Here is a 13,936-nt window from a genome sequence, read left to right on the forward strand (position 1 = left end):
GCAGAAGCGTTCCAACAACAGCCAAGCATTTCATTTTAGAAGGTCTATGCTGGCACCAAGATAGTAAACCAGGCAATAGGTTGGCTTCCTGTTCTCCCTTCCCAAATAGCGGTTTTTAATACAATAGCCTTGCAGGCAACATTATGATTTTTTAATGTGAGTGCATCCTTTTTTCTGAATTAAAACCAGAGGCATATTTTACTCTTACACTTAAAATATAGGTCATTGACTAATTATTTACATACAGGCATGGGAAACTGTGACTCTCCATGTATTATTGTACTCTCAAGATGCTTGGACAACTCAGGACACTGTATGGACATCTGAGATGACATAGATCACTTTGAGAATTTTTTACTTACAGAACCATACCCTACAGAGTATCACGCTGGTCACCAAAAAATAATAATATTTCCCTCCTTTGCTCTTGCACTCTGGAGTGCTCTCCATCAGTTGCTTCTGACATCTTGTTGCAAACAGTCATGGCTTCCCCCAAAGAATCCTGGGGACCATAGTTTGTTGAGGGTGCTGTGAGTTGTTCGGAGACCCCTATACCCCTCGCAGAGCTAAAATTCCCAGAATGGTTTTATTATAAATAATAATAATAATAATAATAATAATAATAATAATAATAATAATAATTTATTATTTGTACCCCGCCCATCTGGCTGGGTTTCCCCAGCCACTCTGGGCGGCTTCCAACAAAGATGAAAAATACACAAAAATGTCACATATTAAAAACTTCTCAGATGTTTTACACTCAATCCCATTTCCCAGGGGACTCTCTGAGCAGAACATGATTCACTTGGCAACCCTCAGCACCCAGGATTCCTTGGACGAAGTCGTTATAGTTTAAAGTGGAATGACGATGCTTTAGGTGTCTAGTGCAGATGAGACCTAAGAATAACCTTCACCTTTGATAAGAGTTCAGAATTACTCACCTCCATAACCAAGTAAACAGAGTTGGCCATTTCCTAAAAGAAAAGAAAGGGGATGGGGGATAATGAGTTATTATTATTTTTTTAAAAAAGGTTTGGATCCAGTCAACAAAGCAGAATACACTGTGGGTGCCAGAGAATTTAATGCAGAGTTTACCAAAGCGTTCAATTCTACATGCCTTTCCCTTTTAATAAATCTAAATCATTTAGGCCCCCTTCCATATTCCTTGGAGGCTCCTGGGTACTCCTAGCTGCACATTTAACAAACAGACTTGCTCGAGTGCAGTATCAAAAGCCTTTGCTGTTTCCAATTTAACACAGCCTTCTGAGGCTTCATAACTACAATTCCTGTAAAAGTAACGTGTGCGCTGGAAACTGAGGATGGGAGATTTTTTAAAAATAAACCATGGATTATGGGGAGAGACAGAAAAACCAAACCACTAGGACTAGAAACTGGAAAACTTCTAAACCTCCACATTATTATTTTTTTGCGGGGGGGGGGGGCGCAATTCAGTTACAATTTATAAAAGTGAATCTATAACAGGACTGGTTTACATGTTTAAACACACATGAATTTTGCACATTACACAAGGCAGACCCCTAATATTCGGCAGAGATGGGGCCTGTGCCCCACCCCAGATGTTGTCGAACTCCCATCATCCCTTGCCAGCACCTCCAATGGTCAGAAGTGATGGGATCCAGGGGCCAGAAACATCTAGAACGCCAACAATTCCCTGTTCCTATGGTATATATAAGCATGCGTCAATAACCATCTTTCAGCAGATAGAACCTCACAGGGTTGTTATAATTGCAGGGGAGGGGGAGGGAAGCAGGGAGGAGAGACCTGGGACCCCCATCCTGAATTCTCTGGAGGGGTACCACTATTTCCTGTGAAAATTTTGCAAGGTGTGTGTCTGTGTGTGCTAACTGTCTTTCCTTTTACCAATTCTCATTCTGCTTCATTTTTACTCTTTTCTTTTTTAAAAAAGTTACTTAGTCTGCATTTGGGCAGAAGAAACATAATAGAAAATTGCATTTCAGCTTAAGCGCCTATCACATTGTGCTTTAACTAACTGCAGGTAGCTTGCGGGTGATTGCTCAATATTTATTGATAAAAGTGGCCGTCATCACAGAGCAGGAATTGTGTATATCCTTGAAATATCACATTCGACACCGACCAGCTAAAAGTCCACACTGTCAGCATGCATTCAAAGTACTATGCAAATGTGGAAGCCAACTGCTTTGCATACAACGGATTCTGACACAAATCCAAAATTGCATGCCGTTAAGTTTTATGGCTCCTTATATCTTCCCCCAAGTTGCCAAGGCATCTCTCAGGAAGTGAATGTTGCATAAAGATGAACACAGTTCTTTTATGGACCATTAAATATAATAAGAACCTCAGGTGATGGAGGCGGATAATGGACTACTTGCCAGCTAGCAGCCAGAGACCCTCCACCAGCCATTAGCCAAGCTGATGTGATAGCACAGAAAGTTCAAAAGCAACCCAGATGCTGAGGGGGAAATGTGGGTTATGGGATGTTAGCAATCACTGTAGTTCTGTTTGGTTGTGGCAAGGGAACCCGAGATGGGGCTAAAGTGCAGAAGGATGGGTGAGTCAGACAAATCTGAATTGCATTTACTAACTGAAAATTAATCAGCCAGGGTGTCTACTGCACAGAATTAGAAGAGGCTTTCTCCTCTAGTCTTCTAGAAAACATTGTGGGCGAGGGGTAGAAAGAAACAGGAGGAAGATGAGCTGATAATCAGGTGAATAAATGGTTTGTTGGCCAGCTCAGCTGTTGCAGCTGCTGTTTCATAGGGAAGGAGGCTAGGAAAGGGATTTGAGTGTATCCAAAACATCCATACAGTTTGGGGCTTTTGTTTCTCCTCTGACGAATGGACCGTGGCTTGCCCTACTCACTCCCACCCTGCCAACTTCCCAGCTACCCCCCCACCCCAGTCATTAAAAAAAAAAAGCAGAATCAAGGTTTTAAAACTACTTTCGATGAGGAGGCAGAAAGTGGGTTAGTAATGTCACTGTTTCTAACCACTCGCTGCTGAGCACAGAGCTTCTGCCGCAAACACACACACAATCAGTTTCTCCCAATTTCTGAAGATAATATTCTGTGAATCTAGACAAAGCAGGGCAAATGTGCTTTCTCAGCAGGGGGTCACTGCTCATATTACGCCCATCGCTACAAACACTGTGCCAAATCCTACTTTATTTTATTTTATGCATGAAAATCTCCACTCTCTGCGAAAGAGGCTTTATATGTTTTTCCTGCCTCTTCTGCAAAGATTGGGAGAAGTTTGCAAAAATAATAATTATTATTCCTTTCTCCCAAAAGCACAGATGGCACCAGGGTTCTTTGGGAGACAGAAGTGGCAATGATCAGGTATTTAAAGCAAAGACCCTTGAGCTGATAGAACTTTCTGTAGTGGCTGAAAAGTATCAGTTTCACCTATCTAAGTACAGTGGTACTTTGGTACTTGAACAGCTTGGCTCTCGAACAAATCAGCTCCTGAATGCTGCAAACCCAGAAGTGTTCCCGTTTGTGAACGATTTTCGGAAGCTGAACGTCCGATGCGGCTCTTGCAGCCAAATCGGAAGCCACGCCTTGGTTTTCAAACGGTTTCGGGAGTTGAACGGGCTACTGGAACTGATTAAGTTCGAGAACCAAGGTACCACTGTACACAGATAGTGAAGCAAAGATTCCCCACTTCTTGCAGGGGGAAATTAACGATACAAGGAAATGAACAGCTTGTCAGTATGTGTTCAAATGGGACCCATCACCACCCCAAACACAAAACATTCAACCAGATCCTGAAGTTTCTGAATGTCTGCAGTTCTGGCAGCTGTTACCCTTACAAGTTGAAGGTAGATATGGAGGGGAATAAAAGGATCCCTTTTGCTTAAGTCACAGTGTCATTCCCCTAGCTCCATGAGATTTCAAGAGAGCCTTAATCAAATTTCTGCAAATGACAAGAACGGTTTGGCTTGCATTCCAAATAAAAGCAGGTCAGGTCAACTTGGTTGGACACATTCAAATCAGTTTTTCTTTTTTAAAGTTTGGAGATAACATCCCGGCACCACCTTACGGGGTAGTCCTTGTAAAAGCACTACCCTATTGTAGTACAGTGGTACCTCGGGTTATGTACATTTCAGGTTACATGCGCTTCAGGTTACAGACTCCGCTAACCCAGAAATAGTACCTCGGGTTAAGAACTTTGCTTCAGGATGAGAACAGAAATCGTGCCCCGGCGGCGCAGCGGAAGCAGGAAGCCCCATTATTTAAAGTGGTGCTTCAGGTTAAGAACAGTTTCAGGTTAAGAACGGACCTCCGGAACGAATTAAGTACTTAACTTGAGGTATCACTGTATTTGGATTTCTTCAAAGAGACCAATAATTTATTTTACTGAAGGATTTATATAATACCATCTTAGGTGAACTATCAAGGCGATGTACAGGACCATAAAACATAACATATAATAAAACCAACATGAAATAAACATTACAGTGGCTGCCTAATCTTAAACTGTCTAATCTCAAACTGAATAGGCCCATCTGGAGAAAAAAGGTATTTGAGAGACACATGGAAGTTAATGGCAAGGTATCTCTTGGCCTCTTCTGTAGCACAGGGACAACTGACAGGCATTCCTCCAGATGATCTCTGCGACTGAACGAATAATAAGGGGAGTAGCAGAAAGAAGCTCATTTCATAACCCTTACTGTGTATTCCTATTTCAAAACCTTCATTCGTCAGGGACAGAGTTGGTCGTCATTTCTCACAAAGAAACAAAATCCCAGTGGACAAGATGCCCAAATGTCACATGATTTCCGAACACCAAAGTGAGTTTTCTTTCCCAGGGGATGCAGAGTAAATTATTCTCAGTGAAGAAAGTGGTTAGTGAAATGTTTCCTCCCCTACTCTTAAAACTAGAACTCAGGGATATCCCTTTTTATAATATTTTATTTTTTCTTCCGTATAGAAAGTTCTTTTCTTTACTCAACCATTATACAGTCGCACTTTGGTTGTTGAATGACTCGGTACTTGTACGTTTCGGCTCCCGAAAGATTGAAACCCGGAAGTGAGTGTTCTGGTTTCTGAACGTTCTTTTGGAAGCCGAACGTCCGATGCGGATTCTGCTATTGTTTCCGCAGTGCCTGCACAATTGGGAGCCGCGCCTTGGTTTCTGAATGTTTCAGAAGTCGAATAGACTTTCTGGAACGCATTGTGTTCGAAAACCAAGATATGACTGTACAGTGGCACCTCGGGTTATAGATGCTTCAGGTTACAGACTCTGCTAACCCAGAAATAGTACCTCGGGTGAAGAACTTTGCTTCAGGATAAACAGAAATCGCGCGGTGGCGGCACAGCGGCAGCAGGAGGCCCCATTAGCTAAAGTGGTCTTCAGGTTAAGAACAGTTTCAGGTTAAGAACGGACCTCCAGAACGAATTAAGTTCTTAACCCGAGGTGCCACTGTATTGCAAATCAACAAAACTAGTGACTTCCTGCTCTCCCAACATCAATGTTTATAACCCAAAACACATACAATTTGTTTTAAGGTTCCGTTTTATCTAACTTCATCCCTTCCAACATGTTTCTTAATATGTTGTGCTATTTTCTTACACTTCAAACCCCTCTGTGGCCTTCATAGAAATACTCAGGGATATAAAATGAAGCTGAAATGTTGGGAGTATTCAGGACGGATAAAAGCAAGTACACACCACAAAGCTAAACTGTGGAACTCGCTCCCACGGGAGGCAGCAATAGCCTTTGGGTACTGGCTTCTGGGAATCGCAAGTGGGGAAACACAGTTACACACACAGCAGGGGCTGCCCAGCCCCTGAGGCAGGATGAAGCCACTGAGGCTGTGTCCCTGTGGGGGCACTGTGCACCCTGCCAACTCTGGCTGAGAAGCAGCACTGGCATCACCACTGATTTCCGGCAACATCCTGCCAGAACCCGCCATCGCTGCACAACCGAGGTCAGGAATGCTTTGGCGAGGGCAGTGCAGCAGCGGCAAAACGGGCATGGCATCCCTGGTACTCAGGTGCTGTTTATGGGCTTTCCATGGGTACCGTATTTTTTGCTCTATAAGACACACTTTTTTCCCTTCAAAAATTAACGGGAAATGTGTGTGCATCTTATGGAGCGAATGCAGGCTCCTTGGCTTCAGCGAAAGCAACGCAAAGCCTCCGAACCGCAGAGAGAGAGCTCCCCCAGTGTTCCGGAGGCTTCGCATTGCTTTCGCTGAAGCTGCCTGAAGCCCCCGGAGCGTAGTGGGAACTCCCGCTGCACTCTGGAGGCTTCAGGCAGCTATCCGCAAGCCTTTGGAGCACAGCAGGAGTTCCCGCTGCACTCCGAAGGCTTGCGGATAGCCGCCTGAAACCTGGAGAGCGACAGGGGTTGGTGCACACCGATCCCTCTTGCTCTCCAGGCTTCGCTTTGCTGGAGAGGCGCTTCACAGTTTTCCCTCTCTGCGCAGCGCCCCTTCAGAGAAGCGGGAGGAGAAATGGAAGGGACTCCGTTTCTCCTGCCGCTTCGCTGAAGGGGCACTGAGCAGAGAGGGGGAGAATTTTTTTTCCTGTTCTTCCCCGTCCTATAGAGCGGAAAATACGGTATCTGGCTGGCCTCTGTGAGAACAGGATGCTGGACTAGATAGGCCTTTGGCCTAATCCAGCAGGGCTCTTCTTATAAGACCGTCGGAAGATGCCTTGTGAACAGGTAAGGTAAAAGTAAAGGACCCCTGGACGGTTAAGTCCAGTCAAAGGTGACTATGGGGTTGCGGCGCTCATCTCGCTTTTCAGGCTGAGGGAGCTGGTGTTTGTCCACAGACAGCTTTCCGGGTCATGACTAAACCACTTCTGGCGCAATGGGGCACCGTGACAAGTGCCTGAGCGCACAGAAACGCCATTTACCTTCCCGCCACAGCGGTACCTATTTATCTACTTGCGCTGGTGTGCTTTCGAACTGCTAGGTTGGCAGGAGCTGGGACAGAGCAACGGGAGCTTACGCCGTCGCAGGGATTCGAACCGCTGACCTTCCGATCAGCAAGCCCAAGAGGCTCAGTGGCTGTGACCAGGACAGACTATTCACCCATCTAACCCAGTATTCAATTGGCAATAACTCTCTTTGCTCTTGGGACAGAGCTCTTTCCCCATCACCAATACTTTAGACAGTGAGCAAGCCTGTGGTGACCAATCTGGCTGCTAGGCAGGTGCTTAGCTGCTGAGCTATGACTGCTATGATAAGAAAAGGTGGTCCAACCTGTTTTTCCTTTTCTCCCCCTCCAACACCGAAGCAACATTTCCTGTCTGGGCTCCCTATAACAAGATGATTGTTGCCATCCTGATTCCTGACTGCTCGTTCAGGCCTTCTGCTACCCACGTAAATAGGATGGGTGGAGGGGGTGGGAAAAATGTACTGAAGCCAAACAGGAACCAGACTTTTTCAACACCTGTGGCTATAGAATGGATCCAGGACAACCACTGACTCTACCAACAAATAGGGAGAGGGGGGGATTCAAATGGCAGCATGGGTTGGCGCCACTGAAGTAGGAACATACAAAGCTGCCTTATGTGGAGTCAAGCCATGGGTCCATCTACTTCAGTACTGTCTACATTGACTGGCAGGATTTCAGAGAGGGTTCTTGCCAGGCACTACTTCGGAAATGCTAGGGATTGGACCTGCAGCCATGGCAAGACAGACACCATTATTTATTGAGAACTGGTATAAACACAGTTGCTGGAGGAGACTCTTGAGAGTCCCATGGACTGCAAGAAGATCAAACCTATCCATTCTGAAGGAAATCAGCCCTGAGCGCTTACTGGAAGGACAGATCCTGAAGCTGGGGCTCCAATACTTTGGCCACCTCACGAGAAGAGAAGACTCCCTGGAAAAGACCCTGATGTTGGGAAAGATGGAGGGCACAAGGAGAAGGGGACGACAGGGGACCAGATGGTGGGACAGTGTTCTCGAAGCTACTAACATGAGTTTGACCAAACTGCGGGAGGCAGTGGAAGACAGAAGTGCCTGGCATGCTCTGGTCCATGGAGTCATGAAGAGTTGAACATGACTAAACAACAACAACAAATAAACACAGTGGCTAAGAGATGGGCTGGAGAAAATCAGGAAGAACCCAGTATCTTGGCTCTACCACAAACTCATTGGGTGGGCTTAAGCAAACCAGTCTTTCAGCCTCTGTTCCCAACCCAACTGCAATGTGTGGGATAATAATCCTGATTCGCCATAAAGGAGATTCGCTAGGAATCACAAATCGGTAATGTATACAAAGCGCTTTTTGAACACACTTGACAGCACTGCCCATGTGGTGCTCTCCAAATGTCATCGGAAAACAACTCTCATCATTCCTGACCGCTGGATGGGAATTGGAAGATCAACGCTATCACGAGGTCACCAAGCTGGCTACCTCTGCCCTAATACTGTAAACCAGGCATGGCCAAACTTGGCCCTCCAGCTGTTTGGGGACTACAACTCCCATCAACCCTAGCTAACAGGACCAGTGGTCAGGGATGCTGGGAACTGTAGTCCCAAAACATCTGGAGGGCCAAGTTTGGCCATGCCTGCTGTAAACCAAGAAAAGCAGTTGACACAGAAGTTGGGTGTTAGATACCACGTTGGGTTTCTTAAGCATGCCTTTCCAACGCCGCCCAATGAAATAAGGCATATTCAATCAGCCTGTTTTGATCAATTCAGCATAAGCTTAGAAATAATACCGGAAGCGAAGAGCAGATACTTCTGTTGCTTTAATTTCAACACTTCCTGTTTACTGATGTCATGGCAGGCCCCAAAGCTTAGAAAAACCATGACCTCCTATGTGACAGCAAAGGCTGAATGCTTTTTCTCAGACGCTGCCTCCTGCCTGTAATTTTCTTTATAAATAATCATATTTAAAAATTAACATTTCGTACTAAATAATGTGCTACCCAATTAATTGGAAAGGCCTTTTGATTTGCAGGAAGTCAGCCTCACTGAATACACTGCAATTAACAGGGAGGTATACAACCATAATAAACAATACTGTAATTGAAATATAGTTTTTAGCACAGGTTGTTGTTGATGACACCTAAATCTGTTGGGCTCCAATCTCCAGCTGTGTTCCAAAGTGAGAGGCAAACAGATTTTCATGTTTCGTTTCTTTTCCTTCTTTGAAGGAATCAGATAGGCAAAGGGACAGACTGAACCATGCCCAACGCCCTGGGGTGCTGCTGCCAGTCAGAACGGACAATATTGGGGCTAGACTGAAATAGTCAACTGGAATAATAAGGCAGCTTCCTTTCTTTAATTAATTTATTAAGATTTTAAATAATGAAGAAAACACAACTGTGGCATATTTGACAAGCTTGCTGCACAAGATGGCACGTGCCTGTTTTGTTGGAAACAAACCACCGGCCGTGTGAAGGCACAATCCAACTTCTTAGGCCATGTTCCCTTTCCCATGAAAATGCAGCTACGGTGCGTCTCTCCTCAACACCTGCAGCAAAAACGGCGTCAGCATCTCACAGCAACAGAGACAGACCAAGGTGGATTTGCAAACGTCTTCCTTTCTTGGGAGTTATAAGACGCTTTGCTAATTGGATCCCAGGAGGCATTAAATTCAGCTCCCCTCACTATTTATGTGTGATATTTAACGTCTGGTTGATCAAGGGATTGCCAGCTCCGATGACCTAATTCTGCCTGTTGTCCTGATGCTAACTCGCCTGCCGCTCTGTCTAGGGCAGTGTTTCCCAACCTTGTGCCTCCAGATGTTTTTGGCCTACAACTCCCATCATCCCTGACTAGCAAGACCAGTGGCAAGGGATGATGGGAATTGTAGGCCAAAAACAGCTGGAGGCACAAGGTTGGGAAACACTGGTCTAGGGAACCAAAAAAACTGTTCCGAAGCAGAGGTGACTGCTTTCTGTGTCTGTGTGCTTTCGTTTCATCTGCTTGGCTTTTGCAAACACAGCGTTTGTTCGGGGATCACAGGGAAATACAAACAAACGGCTGCTGCTATTTTTAAAACCATAAGCGGTTCTAGTAAAAGCAAAGGGGGGAAAAGAGAAACAGGGATATTTAACCTTCAGTAGACCACACAATGAAGGCTCTTTACACAATTATGAAGCCTGGAAGCAGGTCAAAATTAATCTTATGAGAGGAGGAGAAAGAAAAATATTTTTAGAGCAGCGGCAGAATGACCTTGCCTGCTTTGCAAGACCTAGATTAGGCTCACAAGACATTCTGCATTCCGTGGATTAGCTTTACATCGAGCCAAATAAGGTACAAAGGCGCCATATTACACCAGACTGAAAAGAACCCAATATTCCAAGATATGGAATATCTAGCTATTTGCATGAAAGGTCCAGGATTTCGCAGCTAATCTAATCTATACCTGCCACACACAAGGACTGCAGCGAGACTGGAGTGCCTGGGAAAGGAGAAAGGACAGGGCAGAGAAACACAGGCTGTGCCTGAACATCAGTTTAAACGAGGGGAACCATCTGAGGGCCAAATTCCCTTTGGGGGGACGGTCTTCCAGGGGCCCACATTCCAGAGATGGGCAGAGTCAAAGGCAAAAGTGGGTGGCACAACGGATGCAACTTTTACCTTTGCAAAGTTGGCTATGTTCCAGCCATGCAAAAATAAGTTGGTTTCCATGTGCACAGAGAAAATTAGACAGACAGACATCCATTCAGGAAAGAAAAGGCATTCACCTTTCCAAGACACATTTCAAGCAGACAAAAAGCGCTTGAGGACAACATGGAGCTGGACCAGTGAGCAGAACAGTTTGGGAAGTGGTTCCCAAATATTCTCTCCCCATTTGAAAATTGCTGGTGCTCTTGGTGGACCAATGTATTTTTCCACAGGTTACAACAACTGCAATAGACACTGCATGGTTTTCAGTCATGCATCTCTATGGCTTCTTTCATTTCTTTCGTTTTATTTTACTGCATTACAATCCACACTCCATACAGCTGAAATACAATTAGAAATCAATATGAACGGTTAACGTGGCCATGCTAAATAAAGTTCGCAGACCACTGGTGGTCCATGGACCACGGTTTGGGAAGCCCTGGCACAGGGAAAGCCCCCAGGGGCCACATTTGTCCCCTGGACCCGATGTTCCCCACCCCTGGCTTCAACTATAGGGCAGCACAGAGATTGCAAACCTGCGGCACTACAGATGCTGTCAGAACTAAAATCCCCCATCATCCCTGACCATTTGCCATTGCCAACTTAAGTTTACATGCACAAGCACAAACAGTGAATTCACGGGCAACACAAAACTCACAGGTGAGCAAGCCTCTTTCACTGTTGTGATTTGCTTCCACTGTTACAGAAGCCACCAAAGTCTGCGGGGGGGGGGGGGGGGGCAGGGCATCTGTCCGGTTTTCCTGAGGACAGTATCCTGTTTCTAAGAGTCCTCTGCTTGGAAGGTCTGTCCAGTCCAAGTCCAATTTAAAGGGGGGGGAACCCTAAGAAGGGCCAGCAGACACACAAGACACACTACGGCTAACTATACAGTGAAATTTAATGCATTTCTGTTTAAAACATAGCAATTATTCTTGCTTTTGCTCCTATACATCGAAATCCCCATAAACCGATATTGTGCAACCTCGTACTCTATTTGTATTTCTTCTCTTGAGTGTCCAATGCTTACGTGGCCATCCTAGTTTCCTATAATATCTGAAGCACTGAACGACGACTGGCATAATAAGCTTGCAAAACCAGAGTTTGCAAGCTTGCACGTAACAGCAAATCCATATTTTCCGGCGAAAAGCACAAGAAACTCATTAAGGAAGCAAGCGTCTGAGGCCAGGAATATGCGAGGCCTGGGCTTATTTATGCAAATGCCAAACCATGATTTTCATGTTAGATGTGAACCAACCAAAAGTTGCATGACCATAGCATAGAGGGGTGAGGAAATACTATTCGGACACAACGAAAACAGGAGTTAAATGCTATTAAAGACATGAGAGACTGACTGCACATGAGTTCACGGCTCTCTCAGTAAGGGTGAACTTTCTCTCTCCCCCCCCCCCCACTTTTTCTTCTTTTTTTAATCCCCAGGCCAGAAACCTTACACCGTGGGCAAATGTCATCCCTCAAAACCCCACGCAGACCAGCTTTGGGCAGAGAGAGAAAGAGAGAGACAAGAAGCAAGTCATAAAATAGCTTCTGAAGTGGATATTTTCATAATGGAGACGTTGACAGGGCCCGGAGAAAACAGCCGTGTGAACAACACACGAGTAACTGGAGATGATCCACCGTTGCATTCAGAGAAGCACAAGCACATGCCAGTCTCCAATTACTCTTGGGAAACAGCCACGAAGCCACCTTACTAAGAGCTCTGAGTAATGCTGCCCTGGGCTCCAGAAGGAAGTTTTAGAGGATGGTAAATAGCCCATGTCACCACCCCCTTCTCCAATGTACCATCAGGTGATGAGGAGAGAAATATGAGGCCTGCTAAGGCAAACATGACAAATCCACAACCCTGACTAAGAGCACAATCACCATTTTGAAAATGACAAAAATGGACACACCCTCCAAAATCATCACTTCACGTTGCCCTCGTGAGATAATTTAGATTTTAGAAGGATGTGCTCACTCAATGAGACTTTAGCTGATGTTAAATTCTTCCCTCGCTCTATGTTTTGACATTCATTTTCAATGTATTTTAAAACATTTTTTGAAGACGGGGTGGAATAAGGCATTGCACTTCAGACTATAGGGTAATCACATTTAAAAAAAACCCCACAGAATTGATTTAATAATCCCATAAGTTTTGCTTATGCTATTTGTTTCCTCAAAGGATTCAAAATCGCTTACATGGTTCTTCCCATACACAAGATTTATCTTTACAACAAAGCTGTGAGGGAGGTTAGGTAGAGAGAATATTTGAATATGGCTCTTCCAACTCATTCATGAGAACACATAGTGCTCTCCTCTGCAGGAACACAAACCCACCAACATCCTCTCCCCGCAAGGAGAAAGCCAGCAAACAAGGACAAGCCTGGGCTTAAGCCACCCGCTTGAGCTAAAAGTGGCCCTCCAAATGTTGCTGGACTCTTAACTCCAAGCATTCTTGATCATTGGCCATTCTGGCTGGGGCTGATGGGAGTTGGAGTCCAACACCATCTGGCAGAGCCAAAGTTTGCCCATTCATGACACAAGAAAAACATTTTTAAAAACTGCGCTCCCACTTGAAGTCTTAAAATGGTGACATATCCATTCTGCCACCTGGTGAATAAAGGAAGCCTCAGACTGCATCAAACAAAGCTCTCTTAGACTATGGCGTGGTTCAATGTAAACAGTAAGCCAAAAATCTGGATTACTGGGACCACAAGAACATGCTAGCTCACAAAGAGAGGGAGGAGTCACACCAACTTTCTTCCTTCTCCAATCTTTAAGCTCAGATTGTGGTCAAGAAAGAAAAAGCTTTAACTGTTTGGGTAACACCCTAAGCCGAAACAGAGTTTACCTGCTGCACCACATCAAACTAAAAAAACTGGGGGGGGAGCAAAGCAGCCTGCAATCTCATCTCCAAGAGCCAGCACATTTGCGCATTAGTGCTAAGCCATGGTTTTATGTTGTGTGTGAAAGCAGCCACTATTAGGAGCTCATCAAAATCACCGCTGCTTTGCAGAAGCAGTGTAAGTCATGGGTAGGCAAGCTAAGGCCCAGGGGCCGGATCTGGCCCAATCGCCTTCTAAATCCGGCCCACAGACGTTCCGGGAATCAGTGTGTTTTTACATGAGTAGAATATGTCCTTTTATGTAAAATGCATCTCTGGGTTATTTGTGGGGCCTGCCTTGTGTTTTTACATCAGTAGAATGCGTGTTTTTATTTAAAATGCATCTCTAGGTTATTGGTAAAGGTAAAGGGACCCCTGGCCATTAGGTCCAGTCGTGACCGACTCTGGGGTTGCGACACTTATCTCGCTTTACTGGCTGAGGGAGCCATCATACAGCTTCCGGGTCATGTGGCCA

The 13,936-nt window shown here is 45.2% G+C and overlaps 1 protein-coding gene across 2 annotated transcripts in view; it reads right to left on the reverse strand.

The window, feature by feature from the left end:
* ULK1 (unc-51 like autophagy activating kinase 1) overlaps positions 1 to 13,936 on the reverse strand; it is a 113,579-nt gene that overhangs the window by 84,092 nt on the left and 15,551 nt on the right. For both annotated transcript variants that reach the window (XM_028709083.2, XM_028709082.2), the window contains exon 4: positions 942 to 974. In XM_028709083.2, the coding sequence (XP_028564916.2) occupies positions 942 to 974 (33 nt within the window). The remainder of the gene's footprint in view (positions 1 to 941; positions 975 to 13,936) is intronic.

This window comes from Podarcis muralis, chromosome 16 (genome assembly GCF_964188315.1).
Source record: "Podarcis muralis chromosome 16, rPodMur119.hap1.1, whole genome shotgun sequence".
NCBI classification, from domain to species: domain Eukaryota; kingdom Metazoa; phylum Chordata; class Lepidosauria; order Squamata; family Lacertidae; genus Podarcis; species Podarcis muralis.